This window comes from Heloderma suspectum, chromosome 11 (assembly GCF_057233095.1).
Source record: "Heloderma suspectum isolate Gila_16-S chromosome 11, 16-S_ref, whole genome shotgun sequence".
NCBI classification, from domain to species: Eukaryota; Metazoa; Chordata; class Lepidosauria; order Squamata; family Helodermatidae; genus Heloderma; species Heloderma suspectum.
In genome coordinates, this window is record NC_139468.1 from 31,877,075 (window position 1) to 31,900,055 (window position 22,981).

General features: G+C 45.0%; 1 protein-coding gene across 1 annotated transcript in view; it reads left to right on the forward strand.

Moving 5' to 3' along the window:
• Positions 1–22,981, forward strand: part of PCSK6 (proprotein convertase subtilisin/kexin type 6) — a 117,921-nt gene that overhangs the window by 18,030 nt on the left and 76,910 nt on the right. The window contains exons 2-4 of the mRNA XM_084817382.1: positions 6,253–6,357; positions 19,360–19,470; positions 22,078–22,221. Coding sequence (XP_084673508.1) covers positions 6,253–6,357; positions 19,360–19,470; positions 22,078–22,221 — 360 coding nt within the window. The remainder of the gene's footprint in view (positions 1–6,252; positions 6,358–19,359; positions 19,471–22,077; positions 22,222–22,981) is intronic.

Consider the following 22,981-nt stretch of genomic DNA (forward strand, 5'->3'; position numbering starts at 1 on the left):
CTTGCTTTGCAAACAGTAGATATACACAGCCCTAATTCAAAGCTATGTAGAGCAGGAGACAATGCAGCAAAGGGTGACTTCAGAAATGCAAACCTATCGAGGGATTTTCTTTTTAGTCTAGAACAGGGGTGGACAACATGCATGTGTCGTCGTCCCCCCCCCCCCCGGTTTTTCCTTTGCGGATTGGGTGGAAAACCATGGAGGAGTGGGAACATATTGGAGTGTCTTGAACAGAAGCAATCCAGAGTGGAATGTTTTGTTGCTGGTCTCATTTGCACTTCTAAATACTTGGCGGGGTGAATCACCAGGCAAAGACTATCCCTAACTTGCTCTGATTGTGAGCTCCTTTATTTATTTGATTTGTCCCCTACCTTTCCACCAAGAAAATGGTGCCCAAGGCAGCTAAGGCAGCAATCCTATAGACAGCATCTAAGGGGCCATAGGATATTTCGGATTCTGCAACGGGAGGCAGCGCTCTGAACTCAAAGGAAGGAATTGGAGCTCAAACCCCCCTCCCCCTCACAGCCAGCACAGAGAGGACCACGCTGGCTGGCCTCCAAGACCGGCAACTCGACCTTGGAGAAGGGGAAAAGGGAGCATTTCAGTGGGTGGAGAGGGGAGGAGACTGGAGAGTCCAGGATACGAGTTATCCAGAGAGCTCCCCAGCTTCTTTCCCTTCCCCTCCGAAGGGCAAAAAAGTGAAAAATGCAGGGTGGGAGGGTAGGGAGGCAAAGATCGTCTTCACCACTCCTCCCGCCCTTCATCAGATTACTGTAAGCCTTCAAGTTCAGGGGCTTACGATCATCATGATGAGGCAGTGGGAAATGCTGAGGTGAAGAAAAATGGAGTAGAGGATACTCCTTGGAAAAGGGTGACAGCTAGGAGAAGAAGAACTAGACGCCACTCTGCACCAGTGGAAGCAGTGGAGCTGTGGAACCGATTCCAGGTACTTGCGGATGAGACTGGAGGACAGCCTGCAGAGGAAGAATCACAGAGGAACCTGCATGAGAGTGAGCAAGAGGCTGAAGGTCAGTCAAACAGAGGTGATGAAACCCAGGCCTACAAGAAGAAGAAGAGAAGAGTGGTAGTAGTGGGAGACTCCTTGCTGCGTGGGATCGAGACCCAAGTATGTCGCGAAGACCCGTGGACTCGCCAGGTATGTTGTCTCCCGGGAGGACAGATTAGAGACGTGACTGAAAGGTTGCCTGCACTCATAAAGCCCACTGACAGCTATCCCTTTCTTCTCATCCATGTGGGAACAAATGATACCGCCAAATGGAGCTACGAAGAGATCACGTCAGACTTTGAAGCTTTGGGAAGGAAAATCAAGAACTTTGGGGCCCAGATAGTTTTCCCATCCATCCTTCCAGTAGTTAGAAGAGGGATAGAAAGGGAACGAAAAATACTCCGGGTGAATGACTGGCTACGAAGGTGGTGCCGACGAGAGAGATTTGGATTCTGGGACCATGGGCTATACTTCCTGGAAGATGGGCTGTTGGCTAGGGATGGGTTGCACCTCACAAAGGATGGGAAGAATGTGTTTGGCCACAGCATGAAGAACTTCATCAGGAGGGCTTTAAACTGAATCCTACGGGGAAGGGAGATGTAATGTTGGGGGTAACAATGGACGAAGGCGCATGCACTGCAACGGAGAGAACAGCTCTGATAGCGCCCAATAATAGTCTTCAGACACATGTAGGAAGAAAGCCAGACTATGAAGCACATGGTCTTCGATGTCTATATACTAATGCCCAGAGTATGGGAAACAAACAGAACGAACTTGAACTCTTAATACAAGAGGGAAATTATGACCTGATAGGTATAACTGAGACTTGGTGGGATGACTCTCATGACTGGAATACAGCAATTGAAGGATATGACTTGTTCAAAAAGAACAGGAGGAACAGAAAGGGAGGTGGGCTTGCACTGTATGTGAAAAATACATATCTCTGCATAGAAATACAGGAGGAGGAGCTTGGTAGCCCCATCGAGAGCATCTGGGTTGAAATAAATGGAGCAAAGAATAAAAGGAACCTGGTGGTCGCAGTCTACTGCCGGCCACCCAATCAAGGAGAAGACAAGGATGAAACTTTTGAAAAGCAAATAGCCAATGTTTTAAGGAAGCATGATGTAGTAGTAATGGGGGACTTCAATTTCCCCAATATTTGTTGGGAGACAAAACATGGCCCCTCCAGGAAATTCCTGACTCGTGTGGCGGATAACGTCCTCCTACAGAAAGTAGAGGAAGGAACTAGAGGATCGGCTATCCTTGACTTGATCCTAACCAACAGAGATGACTTAGTGGATAAAGTAGCAGTTACAGGAACTCTGGGGGAAAGCGACCATGTTGTACTTGAGTTCTTGGTTCTAAGGGAAGCAAAAGCTGAGTGTAGTCAAACGCGTATCCTGGATTTTAGGAAAGCTGATTTTAATAAACTCAGAACAATGATCAGTAAGGTCCCATGGCAAGCGACGCTAATGAGAAAAGGAGTCCAAGATGGGTGGGAGCTTTTAAAAAAGGAAATTCTCAAGGCACAATCACAAACAATTCCAACAAGAAGAAAAGGTGGAAGACAACAGAAGAAGCCAGTGTGGCTTCACAAAAAGCTTAGGGATGACCTGAAAACAAAAAAGGACACATATAGGAAGTGGAAAGAAGGCCAAGTAACAAAGGAAGAGTACAGGCAGGTAGCACAGAATTGCAGGGAAGGCGTCAGGAAGGCTAAAGCTGAGAACGAGCTGAGGTTAGCGAGAGATGCTAAAAACAACAAAAAGGCTTTCTTCAGCTACGTGCATAGTAAAAGGCAGAGGAAAGAAATGGTGGTTCAGCTATTAAATAAGGATGGCAAAACGATAACAGATGACAAAGAAAAGGCAGAGGTGCTCAATTCCTACTTTGGCTCAGTCTTCTCCCCAAAGAGGGTCTATGAGCCCCCTGGCAAAGGCGAAGTACAGGCTGAAGGGGCAGGATTGCAGCTTGAGATCGATAGGCATATGGTCAAGGAACACCTAATTACTTTGAATGAGTTCAAATCTCCAGGGCCAGATGAACTGCATCCTAGAGCAATAAAGGAACTGGCAGAAGAACTCTCAGAACCGCTGTCTATTCTCTTTGAGCAATCATGGAGGACAGGGGAAGTGCCAGATGACTGGAGGAGGGCTAATATTGTCCCTATCTTCAAAAAGGGTAAAAAGGAGGAACCTGGGAACTACAGACCAGTCAGTCTGACATCAATCCCTGGGAAAATTATGGAGCAGATGATAAAGGAATCCATCTGGAAGCACCTTGACAACAATGCTGTGATTACGCGAAGCCAACATGGATTTGTCAAAAACAAGTCCTGCCAGACAAATCTGATCTCATCTTTTGATCAAGTCACCTCCCTTGTAGACCGTGGGAATGCTGTAGACATAGAATCACAGGGTTGGAAGGGGCCTACAAGACCATCGAGTCCAACCCCCTGCTCAGTGCAGGAAGCCTGATTCCCAGGCGGTCTCCCATCCAAGTACTAACCAGGGCTGACCCTGCTTAGATTCCAAGATTAGGCAAGATCAGGCGCATCCAACCCTTTGCTCCACATCCTAGAATCACAGGGTTGGAAGGGGCCTGCAAGACCATCGAATCTAACCCCCTGCTCAGTGCAGGAAACCTGATTCCCAGGCGGTCTCCCATCCAAGTACTAACCAGGGCTGACCCTGCTTAGCTTCCGAGATCAGATGAGATCAGGTGCATCCAACTGTTTGCTCAACATCATATACCTCGACTTCAGCAAAGCTTTTGACAAAGTGCCCCATGATTTATTTATTTATTTATTGCATTTATACCCCAACTTTTTTCCTCTTGCAAGGAACCCAAGGCGGCTTACATGATCCTCGTCCTCTCCCTTTTATCCTCACAACAACAACCCTGTGAGGTAGGTTGGGCTGAGAGTCTCTGACTGGCCCAAAGTCACCCAGTGAGCTTCCATGACCGAGTGGGGACTAGAACCCGGATCTCTGGGCTCCCAGTCCAACACTCTAGCCACTACGCCACACTGGCCATGATATCCTGATGAGCAAACTAGCTCAAAGTGGGCTAGATGAAACAACGATCCGGTGGCTCCACAGTTGGCTACAGAATTAGACTCAAAGAGTGCTTATCAATGGGACCTTCTCAAACTGGGGAGAGGTAACGAGTGGGGTACCGCAGGGCTCAGTCCTGGGCCAACTGCTCTTCAACATTTGTATTAATGACTTGGGGGAGGAGGTGCAGGGAATGCTGATCAAATTTGCAGATGACCCAAAATTGGGAAGGATAGCTAATACTTTGGAAGACAGAAACAAAATTCAAAGTGATCTGGATAGACTGGAGCGCTGGGCAGAAAACAACAGAATGACATTTAATAGGGATAAATGCCAAGTTCTGCACCTAGGAAAAAGAAATCAAATGCACAGTTACAAGATGAGGGATACGTGGCTCAACCACACTACAAGCGAGAAGGATCTTGGAATTGTTGTCGATCACAAGCTGAATATGAGCCAACAATGTGATGTGGCTGCAAAAAAAGGCCAATGCTCTTTTGGGCTGCATTAATAGAAGCATAGCTTCCAAATCCCGGGAAGTACTAGTTCCCCTCTACTCAGCACTGGTAAGGCCTCATCTGGAGTACTGTGCCCAGTTCTGGGCACCACACTTTAAGAAGAATGCAGACAAACTGGAGAGGGTTCAGAGGAGGGCAACAAAGATGATCAGGGGACTGGAAACAAAGCCCTATGAAGAGAGACTGAAAGAACTGGGCATGTTTAGCCTTGAGAAGAGAAGACTGAGGGGAGATATGATAGAACTGTTCAAGTACTTGAAAGGTTGTCACAGAGAAGAAGGCCAGCATCTCTTCTTGATCATCCCAGGGTGCAGGACACGGAATAATGGGCTCAAGTTACAGGAAGCCTGATTCCGGCTGAACATCAGGAAAAACTTCCTAACTGTAAGAGCAATACGACAATGGAACCAATTACCTAGGGAGATGGTGGGCTCTCCCACACTGGAGGCCTTCAAGACGAGGCTGGACAGCCATTTGTCAGGGATGCTCGATGGACTCGTAGGCCCCTTCCAACCCTACTATTCTATGATTCTATGATTCTGTGATCAAGTGCTCAACTCATAGGACTGTGTCCTTAGTATCATAGTGAGGTCTAGTTGGCCGTTATTAGGAAGCAGTGCTGGACTAGCACAGTCCAAGTGTCCAGACTGATTCAGCATAGGCAGCTTTTAATCCCTTTGGAAGGACTACTAGGTTTAGCTCTATCAAATCTGTATAATTACATATTTGGGCTGTTTTTTAACCTTTCATGCCTAAATTGAATTAGGCTCTGCCTAGCTGTTGTCAGTGATGTGAGGTGGGAAATTTTCAGAACATTAGTTTTCAGCGAATCATTTTTTCATTTCTAAAAATCCATTGAGTAGACAACCATGGCATATCATGCACAGTTCTTTGGGAATGCTAAAATTAGCCTGTCGACAGTTTTCAGTGCCTTTGAATTTAAGTGACCATTGTAAGGGAAGTACAAGTTTTTGGGCTACATCCAATGACAAGCAAGCAGACTCCCACTCACACAGCGGGTGTTTCCTGTCCTCTCCTCCCCACTGCAGCTCCCCGTGCACTCCCAAAATCTGTTCTGCTCTGCAGGGTTGGGGGACCCTCCAGATGGGGGAGTGCTGCAGGCAGGATGGGGAAGCCGCTACACTGTGGATGCTGTTCCGTCAGCTGATGGACATGCTTGGATTTCATCCATTGTCTTAATTTTTTTTTATTACAAGTATTCCGATTTAAAAAATTCACATAAAGCTTTGAATTGGTTTGAAGATAACATTTAAGCTACATTCAGGGTGCAATTCTATGCATGTTTAGACAGAAAAAAGTCGTACAACCCCCAGCATGCCCCATGCCCCTACAACTCCTGCTGGAAGTCGTAGGACTCCCTTGCCCCTTTAGTGTGCTTTATTTCATTTTGTGCCAAATCAAATTTTTCAGTTCAAACACTTACAGTTATTAGAACATAAAATTAGCATGGGGTACTTGTTTTTTTAGTTTTGTTTAGTCAAATAAACATGCTAAATCAGATCATGCTTTATTTAGGGCACCAGAAAATTCCCCAGTTCAAAATTTTCTGGGGAAACCATGTCGCTGGTTCCACATGAAAAGTCAAGCAACTGTTCCTGATTGTTCTGGCTGGCTCCTATCCTGACTCTGTTTTGCACATTGTTTGTTACAGATTGGGAACCTGGAAGAGTACTACCACTTCCACCACAGCAAGACCATTAAAAGGTCAACGTTCAGCAGCAGAGGCCCACACAACTTCCTCCGAATGGATCCAAAGGTTTGTGAGTCGGCTACTGGCATCACGGTTACCTTGTGGCCTTGGTCTGTGGTTCGCCGGGATTCCAAAATGAGTGAAAGTTACCACCGCAAAAGAGAACTTGCGAAGGCTAAAGTACACTGTGTGGGCAAACTGCCATTTTTTATTTAGAGCCAGAATTAGAGTCACAGAGGTGGGCACCACAAAGCAGTACTGGCTCCAGGACTTTGAGGGCCTTTGGGCAAGACACCCCAGTGGGTCCCCTCCCTCAGTAAGTCTACCTTCTCACTGCCATTGTCACCAGCTGCTATTGCTCTGCATCCTCTCTCTCATCACTGCTGCCATTTGCTTGCTTGACAGGCAGAGAGCCAGTGAGCAAGGAGGCCGTGGCATCTCCTGCTGCTCCTCCTCACCACCACCATTGCCTGGGCTGGAGCGAGAGGCAGCTGAACAAGCAGTTTGCAATGGTGCAGAGGAGGAACAACTCCAAGGGGCTCTTTTCATGGGCCCCTGCTGGGGTGCGGGTTGTCAGCAGCTGCCCAAGCATGCCTATCCTTGATGCAGCCCTGGCACAAAGTACTGACTGAATATCCCCAAAGTCTCCCTGCCAGGGAACCCTCTTTGATTAGACCAAACTCCACCACAGGACCATCTGTTATTCTCTTTTATATCCCCTAAAACCATATGATAATTAATTGAATATTGAATATTCTTCCTATTGGAGGACAGGCGTTGCTTTTAAACCATCAGAGGTTAGATTAAAATTAGGCACATTAGGGCCAATTAGATTTTCGAGAAAGGTGCTATGATGTGCTGTACCGGTCAAGTGTTTGTGCTCAGGCCAATTTTGGCTGCTCTTGCCGCTCCTCTTTCAGACTGAATTGTGCTTTCATGTGTCTGAATCTTGGCTACAGGATATTCCTGCCTTGTGGAGGATTATTCCCCCCACCCCGAACATCTGTTCTGTGTATCTCCTTTCCCCCCCAAAGCGGTGGACCAAAGACACAAGCTTGAGTTTAATGTCAAAAAACTTGGCAATCTCTGACCATCTGGCCCAATAAAGATTGCAGGTGGTACAAAACTGTGACGAATGTTGTTGTTTTTTTGCCCCTGTTGTTATGGTCTTGGACTTCTGCAGAATTATTGAAAATCTAGGCTTCTGTTTTTTTCAAAGACCATTGGGAAACAAGAGGTGGGTGGGGGGCCTGTGTTTCTGCTTGTCAAGTGGCCAAGGAGTCAGAGTATGTGGTCTGAATAGTTGCTGCTCTGTGGAAATATTGTTGTAATCAAAGCGCTCCAGAAAGCCATCCCATACACCACAGAATTTGTGGAAGGAATTCCTTTGTATATGTGTCACTCGCTTTCAATATGCTCATTCTAGGAGTTCCACAACGCAGTGATCAACATCTGGTGGAGAGTGGGATTTCCAAACCTGTAAAGCCAATCACTTAGGCCTTAACTTAACTACATGTCATGTTAATTCTGTGGCTTACAGCCACATTAAGGGGACTTTAAAATGTTAATCGTAGGGGCTATTTCCATCAGGACCACTGCATGTGGGGAGGCTTAATCTTTTCCTCCTCAGCCGTGATCCTGACAAAAAACCATCCCTGTCCCTGTGCTGCAATTAGTGACTGGGGTTGTGGAGGAGAGGGGAATTCCCATTGGTGCAAATGGGAGACTTTTTCCTATTGCTAATTGTAATGCCGGGGTTATGTGCGACTGTTGTCATGATCGTGCCTGGGGGGATGGGGACAGTTGAACTAAGGGTGGGAAACTGTGGCCCTCCAGATATTATTGGACAATAACTCCCATCATCCCTGACTTGGCCATGCTAGCTGGTGTTGATGGAAGTTGGAGTCCAACAATATCTGAAAGGCCCCTGGGTTAAACCTCTTCCTTCTAGTTGTGGTCCTTGCCTAGGATTAAATTTTTAAATCTCTTAAATCTCTTTAAATCTATTTGAAGGGCTGACACATCACAGTCCTTTATTTAAAGGCATTTCTATTTATTTATTTATTTGATTGATTGATTTGTCCCCCTGCCTTTTTACCAAGAAAAATGGCACTCAAGGCGGCTTGCAATCATAAATGACACTTGATTAAAACAGTAATAAGACAAATGCATTAAAACACAATTAAAAGCACAACAATAACAATAAAAACAGCATGCAACCCAATGGGCTTGCTTAGACGCCGAAGGCTGGCTTGAATAAAAACCTTTATTCAATCTTTGCCTGCTGGCAAATGGACAAGAAAGAGGGAGCCTTGGCAGGGAGTTCCACAGCCTGGGAGCGGCCACTGAGAAGGCCCTGTTTCACATTGCCACCAAATGTGCCTCTGAAGACAGCGGTTTTGAAAGAAGGGCCTCTCCTGACGATCTTTAAGACCTGGGTAGCCTCTTATGGGAGAAGGTGGTTTTTCAGGTAGCTCAGTCTGAAACCGTATAGGGCTTTATAAGTCATAACTAGCACTTTGAATTCCGCCCAGAAACAGACCAGTAGCCAGGGGAGCTGTTAAAACACGGGAGTCACGTGCTTTCTGTAACCAGCCCAGGTCAACAGTCTAGCTGCAGCATTCTGGACCAGCTGAAATTTCTGAAACAGTTTTCACAAGCAGCGTCATGTAGAGTGCATTACAGTAGTCCAAGGACTGTCCAGTATTTGAAGGACTGTCCCGTCGAAGTCCAGTTTAAAGATAAAGAACCATAATGAAAGGAAGCAGGAGCCTTGAAATTGCCCTTCTCGCTCCTCTTCTTGCCGCTTTTCCTCTTTTCTCGGTGGGAACTCAAGCGGAACACAAGGGGGTAATTTGATAGCTCATTATCTGCGATCTATTTAAAAACGGAACAAAGGGCATTTAGTGCAGGAGACGCCCTGGAGGGTCATGGGGTCATATAAAGGGCCCGCAAACTTCCCTGAGGGAGCAATCTCAATCACAGGATAAAAGCTCCATGTGAAGAAAGCCACATTCTCATTTGTTCATTCTCATACAATTGACCTAATCATGCTGAAGACAGGTTGGCAAAATAAAGTTTGTCATTTCTCCCTTGCCCCAGCAGATCACTTTCCTATTGACTGATGCATTTAACCTGCATGGATGAATATGCAAGTGGTGGTGATAAAAGTAGTCTTTACTTACATGAACAAGTAATGCTACCTTGAATTTAAGTGGCAATGGTGGAACTGAATAGTTCTTGAATTCCTATATGTAAGGAGCTGGCTGGAAGAGAGAGTGGGTGGGGAGTTGCTTTTAAAAGGTAAAACTTCCAGTCAACTAAGAGGCTTGATGCTTTTACACCTGAGATTTTCACAGTTTATTCATGTTTTTATAGAAATTTGCATCTCATTTCAGAGGCTTCTGGAGCTCGGTGATGTTTTGCCAATGTAACTGATAGATCAAGGGCCTTTTCCCTCATGCTTAGCAGTTTGTCCCTTTCAATTTGACTAGACTTCCTTGATGAGGGGGAGGAAAATAATATTTGTTTTTATACACTAGTGAAATGGTTTAGCTCTAAAATATTAGGACTGTTGAACTGTATAAAAGAAGTTCTAGGGGCAGGACGTGACATCTAAATTAGGGAAGTTTTATTGTATAGCCAAAGCAATATTGCATATTCAGACAAATTAAAATAAACACAACCAGGTACATGATTCTAAAATAGATTTATTATTATTATTATTAAGCACTTACAATTTTCTAAGTGTTGTAGTGATTTAAAAAAAAAGTCATTCCTTGCCCACAGGCTTACAATCTAATAGACATGATACAAGAGGAAAAAGTGGAAAAGGAAGAGGACGGCAAAGTAACTTATGTACCCATTCTTAAAGTTACACTATTGGTTTTATTGTGATCAGCTGGAATTGCCACTGAAATGATGCTATGGTCCCAGCTGACCTAATGGAGTGGGCTTTGCTGTCTGGCTTCTCCTTCAGAAATAGGCAGGTGGAATTGGCTGCTGACAGAAATATTTCGGGGAGAGGAGGAGCCAAATTGTGGAAGGATTGGCCTCAAAAGTCTCTCCCCTCCCTTCAGGCAAATAGAACAGACTAGCCCATGCCAAATTATATCATTTCATCACCCTTGCAATTTAGGGTGCAATTTTATGCATGTTTAGACAGAAACAAAGTCCTACAACTCCCAACTTGCTCCAACCAGCATGGCTGGCTGGAGCATGCTGGGAGTTATAGGACTTTTTTCACAGTTAGTGCATCAGGAGGTTTTGTGGATCTTAATTGTAGCTATTGATAGAGCAAATTGTGTGGCCTTAGGAATAACCTGTCATCATTCCCTCTAATAGTAAATGCAGCTGGTGAGCGTCAACAGGATTGTAGGCAAAACGAGGCCACTGAAAGCAAGAGGGAAGTATCAGCATTCTTCGGGGAATCTCAAAGTCTGAGCACAGCAAATCTTTTGGGGAAAAAACCCTAAGGGGTAACCCCCTCCAGCAGTCCAATGAGGACCAAGCAATGTGGACGGGCCACAGGATGCCAAGTGTCAAGAGGAAGGGGGAATGGAATGGAGTGTCATATCCTGGAAGAGGGATTGGCTGGACCTCTGAACAGGAGCACGCCACACCACAATATTTTGTTCCAACTCCCACTGCTTAAATAGAAAAAATGATCACTTCATGCAATGGCCAACCCTGCATCTTATTAAAAGAATGAGACTAAGAACTCCCGTGAGAGTTTTTATGCTAATAACGATATACAACATAATGAAAGTATGCAGCTATTTATATCATATGGGCAAGTCCTTTTGAATATGGACATTAAGAAAACATCCCCTGATACAAGTTTCAGGCGTCTTCAATGTAGTAGAGTTTTAACCTTGATTTGAAGTGGAGTGAAAATAAAATGGTAGCTATGAATGAAGAAAATTCATTTCCATCAGGCAACTTAAGAACATAAGAGCCATGCTGGATGAGACCAAGGGTCTATCTAGTCCAGCATTCTGTTCACACAGTGGCCAACCAGCTGTTGACCAGGAACCCACAAGCAGGACACGAGCGCAACAGCGCCCTCCCACCCATGTTCCCCAGCAACTGATGTACATAGGCTCACTGCCTCTGGTACTGGAGGTAGCACATAGCCATCAAGACTAGTAGCCACTGATAGCCTTCTCCTCCAGGAATTTGTCCAGACCCCTTTTAAAGCCATCCAAATTGGTGGCCATCACTACATCCTATGGTAGCGAATTCCATAGTTTAACTATGCGCTGTGTGAAGAGGTACTTCTTTTTCTCTGTCTTGAATCTCCCACCAATCAGCTTCATGGGATGACCCCGGGTTCTAGTATTTTGAGAGAGGGAGAAAAATGTCTCCCTGTCCACATTTTCCACACTATGCATAATTTTGCACACCTCTATCACGTCTCCCCTTACCCTCCTTTTTTCCAATCAAAACAATCCCAGCTGTTGTAACCTTCTCTCATAGGGGAGATGCTCCAGCCCCTTGATTATTTTAGTTGCCCTCTTGTGCACTTTTTCCAGCTCAACAATATTTTTTTTAGGTATGGTGACCAGTACTGTACACAGTATTCCAAGTGTGATCGCATCATAGATTTGTATAAGGGCAGTATGGTCTTGGCAGTTTTATTCTCAATTCCTTTTCTAATTATGCCTAACATGGAGTCTGACTTTTTTACAGCGGCCACACACTGGGTTGACATTTTCATCAAGCTATCCACCACAACCCCAAGATCTCTGTCTTGGTTGGTAACTGCTAGCTCAGATCCCATCAGGTTATACTTGAAGTTGGGATTTTTTGCCCCAACGTGCATCACTTGTTCGCTTCGGAGATGGCTTCCAAGAAAAAAGACTCAAGAGGAATTCCTGGTAGTTCAACTTGGTGCTGGATGGTCTTGGAGCTCAGTATTTAGGACTCTAGTCTGTAGCTGGGCATTTGCACATAAATGCCCTTGCTCCATAAGGAACCATTCTTAGAATCCCCATTTTGAGAATCTGAGCCAGCTAAGAATTATTCTGACCAAGCTCACAAGAATCTTTAACTATAATTTGGGGAGTGTCCATATCTTAAAATTGAATAATCCCGTCATTGAATTGTTAGTCCATTTCAGAGGGCATTATTAGCTGTGATTAGGGTCTGAAGAGTGGGTTGGCTCACTATGGCAATCAAGCGTTTATGGATCTTTGTCAGCTCTTATATGAGCCAGTTTAATGGAATAAGATGGCCGCAGTATAACAAAATTAGAAGAACAGTTCTTTCTGCCTCCTTTCTGTTTTTAAGTGGTCTAAGAGCCTGTATGGATATTGTGTCCCCTGTGATTTTCCCTGAGGAGAGATTAGGAGCAGGCCTTGGGTTCATATTCTTGTTTGCCCGCTGTTCTTGCTGCAGGGAGAAATGAACAGCTGAAGAGGGTTATCTAGCCGTAATTTGAATGTTGGATTTTCCAGGGCAAGGGAGATCCTGCAGTTAATTGAATGTGTGAGCATGCTGGATCAGACCTATAGCAGGCCTATAGTGTTCAGACCAACATTCTGTTCCCATAATGGCGAACCAAATGCTTTTTGGAAGCTCACAAGCAGGAGATGAGTGCAATAGCACCCTCCTGCATATGTTTCCCAGCAACTGGCATATACCTATTGTGACTAGTAGCCATTGATCATGGTTCAGAAGTTAGCATCTCCCCATGGAGAGATTGGGGGCAGCTCAAGCATGGGTTCTCCAGTTTCCAGTTTTCTCCTAACCTTCCCCCCTCTCAGAGAATTGTGGGGAGAAAATAATGCCTAAACGGCCTGCTTCCTCCTGTATTTACATGTAGCGATTACAAATATATGGGAGCGACAAATGTGATGACCTACATGCAGGTTTAATCCATCTTCCATGAAGGAAAATCATAACATGTGAAGCATCCCAACGGATGCTTTTCATTAGTATTACATGATGAATGAGGACATCACATTTTTAATGTCTCGCGACCGACATGGCTTTAGTTAAGGTTACAGAGTGAACTGGCCTAGTATTTTCGCTCTCTTTCCTCAAGTGAATTGAATCACTCTGCTAGTTTGTGCGTGTCTCGGCCCGTGTGTTGTAACATTTAGGCGATGTCGGAAATAGCCCAGTAATCAGCATGCTAATTAGCAGCATGCAATTAACCACGCACGCTTTCGCTCTGTTCCTTGTGGGCATGACTGCAGACTCTTCCTTTGAAGCAAAGGAATGCATGGGAGTATTGCAGGCAATAATGGCCCAGGTGAGATGGGTAAGAACAACAACACCCCTTCTCCATGAGCTGTATTTATGGGAGGTGTCCAGAGGCAGTGACTCTCTGGAATTGCATACACGTGGTGGTGGCGGTAGCTCCCTCTTTGAGTTTGTTTTTCTTCGTGACTGTGTGGAATTATGGGTGGCGTTGCTCCCTACCCCCCCCACACAAATAGGCTTTTCAAGTTTGAATTTCTGTGCAGGCCGCGTCTGCCTTCCTTGCACACCGTATCATTCAAAATGAGCATTTCTTGTTTTGCTTTGCTCTTGGATGCGAAGCCCACAGCAGGCCCTGAGCCTGGAACCAGTGGGATGTTGTTGTTGTTCAGTCGTTCAGTCGTGTCCGACTCTTCGTGACCCCATGGACCATAGCACGCCAGGCCTTCCTGTCCTGCACTCTCTCCCGGAGCGTGCTCAAGTTCATATTCATTGCATCCGTGATGCTATCTAGCCATCTCATCCTCTGCCGTCCCCTTCTCCTTTTGCCTTCAGTCTTTCCCAGCATCAGGGTCTTTTCCAGGGAGTTTTCTCTTCGCATGAGGTGGCCAAAATATTGGAGCTTCAGCTTCATTATCTGTCCTTCCAATGAGCACTCAGGGTTGATTTCCTTTAGGATGGACTGATTTGACCTCCTTGCATTCCAGGGGACTCGTAAGAGTCTTCTCCAGCACCACAGTTTGAAAGCATCAATTCTTCGGCGCTCAGCCTTCCTTATAGTCCAGCTCTCACAGCCATACATTACTACTGGGAAAACCATAGCTTTGATTAGACGGACCTTTGTCGGCAAGGTGATGTCTCTGCTTCTTACTATGCTGTCTAGGTTTGCCATAGCTTTCCTCCCAAGGAGCAAGCGTCTTTTAATTTCATGGCTACAGTCACCGTCTGCGGTGATCTTGGAGCCCAAGAAAGTAAAATCTGTCACTGCTTCCATTTCTTCCCCTTCTATATGCCAGGAAGTGATAGGACCAGATGCCATGATCTTTGTTTTTTTAATGTTGAGTTTCAAACCAGCTTTTGCACTCTCCTCTTTCACCCTCAACAAGAGGCTCTTGAGATCCTCTTCGCTTTCTGCCATTAGGGTGGTATCGTCTGCATATCGGAGGTTGTTGATAATTCTCCCGGCAATCTTAATTCCGACCTGTGATTCATCCAACCCGGCATTTCTCATGATGTACTCTGCATATAAGTTAAATAAGCAGGGTGACAATATGCAGCCTTGTCGTACTCCTTTCCCAATTTTGAACCAATCGGTTGTTCCATGTCTGGTTCTTACTGTTGCTTCTTGACCCTCGTACAGGTTTCTCAGGAGACAGGTAAGGTGGTCTGGTACTCCCATCACTTTCAGAATTTGCCACAGTTTGTTGTGATCCACACAATCAAAGGCTTTAGCGTAGTCAATGAAGCAGAAATAGACGTTTTTCTGGAATTCTCTTGCTTTCTCCATGATGCAGCGAATGTTGGCGATTTGATCTCTAGTTCCTCTGCCTCTTCGAAACCCAGCTTGTACTTCCGGTAGTTCTCGGTTCGCATACTGCTGAAGCCTAGCTTGTAGGATTTTGAGCATCACCTTGCTGGCATGTGAAATGAGCGCAATTGTGCGGTAGTTTGAACACTCTTTGGCGTTGCCCTTCTTTGGAATTGGAATGTAAACTGACCTTTTCCAGTCTTGTGGCCACTGTTGAGTGTTCCAGATTTGTTGGCATATTGAATGCAGCACTTTAACAGCATCATCTTTTAGGATTTTAAATAGCTCGGCTGGAATACTGTCATCTCCGCTAGCTTTGTTGTTACTAATGCTTCCTAAGGCCCACTTGACTTCACTCTCTAGGATGTCCGGCTCAAGTTCAGTGACCGCACTATCATGGCTATCAGGGACATTCAGATCTTTCCTGTATAGTTCTTCTGTGTATTCTTGCCACCTCTTCTTAATCTCATCTGCTTCTGTTAGGTCCCTGCCTTCTTTGTCCTTTATCATGCCCATCTTTGCACAAAACGTTCCCTTGAGATCTCCAATTTTCTTGAAGAGATCTCTAGTCTTTCCCATTCTGTTGTTTTCCTCGATTTCTTTGCATTGTTCATTTCAGAAGGCCTTCTTGTCTCTCCTTGCTATTCTCTGGAAATCTGCATTCAGTTGGGTATATCTTCCCCTTTCTCCTTTGCTTTTCGCTTCCCTTCTTTCGTGAGCTACTTGTAAAGCCTCATCAGACAGCCACTTGGCTTTCTTGCATTTCTTTTTCTTTGGGACGGATTTCGTTGCTGCCTCCTGAACAATGTTATGGACCTCCGTCCATAGTTCCTCAGGCACTCTGTCTATCAGGTCTAATCCCTGAAATCTATTCCTCACCTCCACTGTATATTCATCAGGGATATGATTTAGGTCATACCTGAACAGTTTAGTGGTTTTCCCTACGTTCTTCAATTTAAGCCGAAATTTTGCAAGAAGCAGCTCATGATCTGAGCCACAGTCAGCTCCAGGTCTTGTTTTTACTGACTGTATGGAGCTTCTCCATCTTTGGCTGCAAAGGACATAATCAATCTGATTTCGATATTGACCATCTGGTGACGTCCATGTGTAGAGTCGCCTCTTGTGCTGTTGGAAAAGAGTGTTTGCTATGATCAGCATGTTCTCTTGGCAAAACTCTATTAGCTTTTGTCCTGCTTCATTTTGTACACCAAGGCCATGCCTGCCTGTTATCCCAGTGATTTCTTGACTTCCTCCTTTAGCATTCCAATCCCCTATGATGAAGAGGACATCTTTTTTTGGTGTTAGTTCTAGAAGGTGTTGTAGGTCTTCATAGAACTGATCAACCTCAGCTTCTTCGGCCTCAGTGGTTGGGGCATAGACTTGAATTACTGTGATGTTGAATGGTTTGCCTTGGATTCGTACTGAGATCATTCTATCATTTTTAAGATTGTACCCCAGTACTGCTTTTCCCACCCTTTTGTTGACTATGAGTGCTACTCCATTTCTTCTAAGGGATTCTTGCCCACAATAGTAGATATGATGGTCACCTGAATTAAATTCGCCCATGCCTGTCCATTTTAGTTCGCTGATTCCCAAGATGGCGATGTTCAATCTTGCCATCTCATGTTTGACCACCTCCAGCTTACCTTGATTCTTTGATCTGACATTCCAGGTTCCTAAACAATATTGTTCTTTACAGCATCGGATTTTCTTTTCACCGCCAGACACATCCACAGCTGAGTGTCCTTTCGGGTTTGGCCCAGCCGCTTCACTCTTTCTGGCGCTACTTGGAAATACCCTCTGCTCTTCCCCAGTAGCATATTGGACACCTTCCGACCTGAGGGGCTCATCTTCCGGTGTCATATCTTTTAGCCTTGTGATACGTTCCATGGGGTTTTCTTGGCAAGAATACTGGAGTGGGTTGCCATTTCCTTCTCCAGTGGACCACATTTTGTCAGAACTCTCTGCCATGACCTGTCCGTCTTGGGTGGCCCTGCATGGCATAGCTTATGGCTTCACTGAGTTACGCAAGCCCCTTCGCCACAACAAGGCAGTGATCCATGAAGTGGGATGCTGTGGTGCAATAAAAGATCTAGCCTAGGGGTAGGCAACCTGATGCCTTCCAGATGTTTTAAATTACAGCTGCCATTAGCCCCAGGGATTATCCTAAGTCCTTGTCCAGAACATTGCCTTCCCGTGATCTAGCCTGCCCACCACCTGCAAACGAGATGCAGGGATTGTAGGGAGACCTTCCCCACCCGGAAGGAACAACAATAGGCTGGCCCCGCCCTACCATTACGCTGAGTGAGGCAACCTGCTCAGGTGACAGATGTTGGGGGGCAGCAGTGATAGCCCCTCAGCTGTTCCCCCTGGCCTTTCTCCTCTGTTGGAGGACAGAGATGTGTGTGCCACATGGTCTATCCACCTCTTAATCTGTTCTGCTGCCTTCAGGTCTGGTGAAAGATGTGAAATCTTCACCAATATTGAAGTAAGATTCTGTTGGCAGTCCAGTCAGCTTCTGTATGTGAATGGTGGAAGGGGCACCATCTTGCATTCACCTCAGGCAGCAAAATATCTCGGGCCAGCCCTGACAATAGGCCAGAAAGTGTCAGGTAGTTCTCCCTGCAACTTATAAAGGCTTCTGGGTCAGGTTGTTCGCTAGGCCTGTGTAACTAGGGAACTATGTTGTTGCTGCGCCTTTAGCTGGCCTTGGACTGCCTTTGCATTGCTTCGCCTTGGCTTAGCCCAGTCCCATCCTGCCTGCCAGGAGCTGTGTCTTGACAGGAAATGACATAGATGAATGTGGTGTTATGAAAACAAACAAACAAACAAAACTATGCTCCATTTTAGGCTCCTCATCATAAGGCACATGAGAAAAAACAAATCCTTCTGCCCCTTAAAAACAAAAATGAAACCATGGGAGTTTTATATCTGTAAGCTCTTGAGGCAAAAATGTGTGACAGTCCTCTTAAAAAAAAAAAAAAAAAGCTCAAGAATTGGTTGAGCAAATTAAGTGCTGCTTGTTTCTCAGCAATCGCTAAATATGCAACGTTTGGAAAGGTCACCACTGGCCTTCCCAACCCTGTGATTCCTACTTATTATTTCTGCAATGTTAGGCTAATCCATGTGTAGGAAACCTTCTCTCTTGCTGAGATTCCGCCACAGATCCTTTGAGTTCCCTGCGGGACCCCTTCCTACTTTGGAGTTTAATCCTTGATTTTATGGTTGTTTTCCCAGAAGGAACTGTCCTTGGGACAAGGAGAAAAAACAAAATTAATTCCCCTATGAGCTTGTGTGGTGAGGTTTGCATCTATTCACTGGAGTTGTATTATAATCCTGTTCTGTTTATGATGAATAAACATTTTTTTAGCTTCATACTTTCAGTGTGCAGCATGCTTATAATCTGATTTATCTTGTTAATGTTCTGCGGAGGGGGTCTCTACAGCTGTAGAACATCTGTTCTATCAAAGCCACTCAAGAGCAAGGGGAGCATTCTAGAATTTTTATCGTGACTTTTATTATCAAAACTCACTGAAGCCCTTTTAACAAAAAAAATAAATAAACATTTTTATCTTGTGGCGTTAGTTTGATTTTTGGGCGTCAAATGTACTAATAATTATGTTGGTGTTCCTTTGTTCCAAAATTTGTTCAGATCTTTAGAAGAGAAAACCATACAAAAGGAAAAGCAGAATAAGGCAGACCGTTACTTAGATAGAGGGGATGATTTCACAGAATGAGGAATTATTCATATGCTCAAAACTGCTTTTCATCAGATAAGCAGTCTTGATGTTTGATAGCACTATGTTGAGATGACATTAGGCTCTTTCGGGTGTAATCCTATACGCACTTACCTAGGAGTAACTCCTACGCATAGGAGTAGCCTTGCATAGGATTGCACTGTAAATAAAATGAAAGGCATTTGTTATGCAAGACAGTGATGGCAGCCATGAGGAGAAGGGCCTTCTCTGTGGTAGCATCTTGCTTTTGGAATTCCTTCCCTCAGGAGGCCTGTCACACTTGTCCTTTTTAAACAAAATAGTGGAAAACAATTTTGGTTCTGCTAGGACTGTGGGCTAACAAGAATGGTCTATGGCTGATGACTTTCTGTACTGCTTTTACTGAAAAAACTTAGGTTCGTTTTGCTCTTTTAAGGTTGTGTGTGTGTGTGTATTTATTATTTGATTATTTTAATTCAGAGCCTTTTAGATGACCTCTGGTGGGACAAAAGCCAGGATTTAAATGTAAAAGCAAATGTATCTTTTTATCTTAAAATATTTACACCACTCTTTAAAACAACATTCATGTCAAACACTGTTATTTTAATATTTGTCTAGGTAAGATGGCTGCAGCAACAGGAAGTTAAACGAAGAGTCAAAAGACGTGTTCGACGTGACCACCATTTTGTTTCCTTCAATGACGCACTCTGGCCTGAAATGTGGTACATGGTAACTATACACTTGTGTGTGCGTGTGCATGCATGCTGTAAATCTAGTAGGGCATATTTTTGTAGAATCTAATGTATGATTCACACAACGCATTTCTCAGTCACGTATGTCGTCCCTGTAATATTCTTGTATTCTTGCTTGACCCATGTGACCCATATATTGGACACAATCAACCAAATATTGCATCTTGTCTTTATTGAACTTGACACCTGTGGTGTGGGCTCTTTCTAGGAATTGCATCAGAATGGTGTCATGCTCTGCATTATCTGCAGCAGTGGTGACCACATCATCTGCTATGATGTGGACACCTGGGATGTCTCCAAAACACTCAAGAGTTCTTCTGCTGGAAGACCTCACTGGCAGATTTGATCCCGAAAGGGAGTCTGTTGAAATGATACTGCCCCCATGGAGTGCTGAATGTGCATAGTTCAGCTGACTCATTGTCCAATGCTTCTTGACAGTAGTTGTCTTTTTCATCAAGGATGGTGAAGATTTTCTTCCCTGTTAAATTTCTCTGGTCATCATCAGTTGTGGGAATGGAGAAATGTTGCCTCTTGACTGCCTTGTTAAGGTCTCTGGGGTATAGGCACAGTGTCAGAGACCCATTGTTCTTTTGTGTGATGAGAAGGTTGGTCAAGGTTGCTCAAGGTTGTGGGCAATAGGATGACCCCTATTGACTCAAGGTGCTCTAGGGCAGGCTTCAGTTGGTCCACTATGGTATGGGGAATCTTCCTACACCCATGAACAATAAGGGTACTGCCTGGTCCACATAAATGTGATGTGCTCCTGGAAAGCATACCAGGCCTTCAAAAACATCAGAATATGCAGCAAAGAGATCTGTCTTTAGTGGCAGGCAACTGACATGAGACTTCATGCACATGCCTGACCAGGTTCAGTGCCACGCATGCTGCACGGCCTAATAATGGTGGATTTCCTCTGGCTGCAATATAGAATATAAGATCCGCCTCAAATTCACCGTTCTTGCAAAGAGCTATAAATGCCCCCTTGGGTCCTCATCTTGGAGCCCGGTTGCTTGCTTGGCCCTGCATAGTTTTGCAAAGTGATGTTTTCCTGGGCAATTGAAACAAACAGCTCCATATGCAAGGCAATTTCTGGGGCTATGGGTGGTTGCAGGCTTTCCCTTGCACTGAGGACTTCGCAGGAAACTTCGTTGCTCTTTGCTGTCCTGGGGCTTGCTTTTGAGCTACTGCATGCACTTGCCTCTCCACAAATCCAAGCCCTCGCAAGTGCTGTGCTGCTGCAGCTCTGCAGATGTCTAGAGTCAAGGTCAAATGATGCTGTCTTAGCAACCCGGCCCTCTGCATGTCTGAGCTCATTCCACTACGGTCCTTAATCAGGGAGTCACACAAGTCTCCAGACTCACATGTTCGTGCCAGGAGCTTCAGATCTGTAGGATAGTAATCAATCCTTTCCCCTTTCTTCTGGGCTCTGGTAATGAATTTGAGACTTTCATAAGCTAGATTCTATTTTGGAGCACAGTAGGCTTCAAATTTGGTCATAACAACTGTGATATTTTGCTTATCAGTCTCTTCAGTAAACTGAAAGATATTGGGGGAAAAAAAACTGGCTTCTTCTCCAGACATGTGCAGAAATAGAGCAGTCTGGAACCTTTCCTTTGTATCTGCTCCATAAAAAATGCCGTATACTTGGAAGCCCTGCTTCTACTTTCTCCAGTTCTTGGCCACGTTGCCCTAAGGCACTAGCTACTCCTGGGAATCTGTGCCATCACCACACTGCTGGGATATCAGCAGAGAACAGGTCCAGTTCTGACACAATGTGGTATTCTTGTATGGGTCCCGTGTGCACAGAAGTGACTGCACACCTCTCTGTTGACTACTCACCACAACAGACTTTTGGAGAACAGTTGAACAGCTTTATTAAATAGGTGACAAATTCCACTGGCACTGAGGCTTGCAAACAAAGGATGGACTGGAGGGAGGAGAACACAGAACACAAATCCCACCCACTGAGTTATGGGAGGAGTGGTGGCTACAGCCAATCTCCTTTTAACTCTTCACAAACCATATATCTTTCCCAGCTATCTGCTTACATGGGCAAAACATAAAAACGAACAAGTTTTTTCAAACATTTCTCTCTAGTTCCTTAGAAACAATTGTTGCCCACTATAGGCAACCAGGATTAACAGTGCAGTACTAAGCAGATTTACTCAGTGGCTATTTACAAGACTTTTTTTCATTGAACAGCGTATACTACAATGCTGGATACTACAAGGCTGGATACTACAAGGCTGGATGGGAAGGTTTAACCTCTCCTGACCTTCTGGAAAAGGTCTTGGCAAAAAGAACCCAGCAAAGGTGGCTTTCTAGCTTTCAAACTCGCTTTGCTTGCTTAGCTGCATAGCGTGTTGCTTAGTTCAGGGGTGGGCAGAAAGCAGATCACCAGGTTTTTCGCACTTCAGCTCCCAGCGTTCCTAACTATTGGTCATGCTGGCATGGGCTTCTGGGGGTTGAAGTTCAAAACATCTCAAGATCTACTTTATGCCCACCTGTGTGGTGTGTTGCTTACTGAAATGTATGTAGTATGTGTGGTAAGAAATGACTAACCCACTGTCATCTTTGTCCCCAGCACTGTGAAGACAACGACAGTGAATGTAGGTCGGAAATGAATGTTCTTGCAGCCTGGCAAAGAGGATACACGGGCAAAGATGTAGTAATAACCATTCTCGATGACGGCATAGAGAAGCATCATCCTGACCTCATACAAAATTATGTAAGTAAAGCTGCAGCTATTTAGAGCCTTAAGTGTGTGTGCTCCAGTCCTGTGCTTGCTTGCACGGGAGTAAGTCCTGTTGAACTCAGTTGAACTTACTTCTGCGCAAACATGGCATAGAATTGAGCTGTAAATCAGCAGCGGACAGGTTGGGCCCACACAATGACCTGAAGAGCCTAAATACAGTTTTGTTATTTGGTTAACTGTTTAGCTGGCTAGTTAGTTAGTTAAACTGTTTATATACCCCTTGATACCATAAGGTCTCTAAGTGGTTTACATAAGAAATATATAAAATACGGTATAAAAGCCAATTGTTGTTGTTCAGTCGTGTCCGACTCTTCGTGACCCCATGGACCATAGCACGCCAGGCCTTCCTGTCCTCCGCTCTCTCCCGGAGTGTGCTCAAGTCCATATTCATTGCACTGGTGATGCTATCTAGCCATCTCATCCTCTGCCGTCCCCTTCTCCTTTTGCCTTCAGTCTTTCCCAGCATCAGGGTCTTTTCCAGAGAGTTTTCTCTTCGCATGAGGTGGCCAAAATATTTGAGCTTCAGCTTCAGTATCTGTCCTTCCAATGAGCACTCAGGGTTGATTTCCTTTAGGATTGACTGATTTGACCTCCTTGCATTCCAGGGGACTCGTAAGAGTCTTCTCCAGCACCACAGTTCGAAAGCATCAATTCTTCGGCACTCGGCCTTCCTTATAGTCCAGCTCTCACAGCCATACGTTGCTACTGGGAAAACCATAGCTATAAAAGCCAA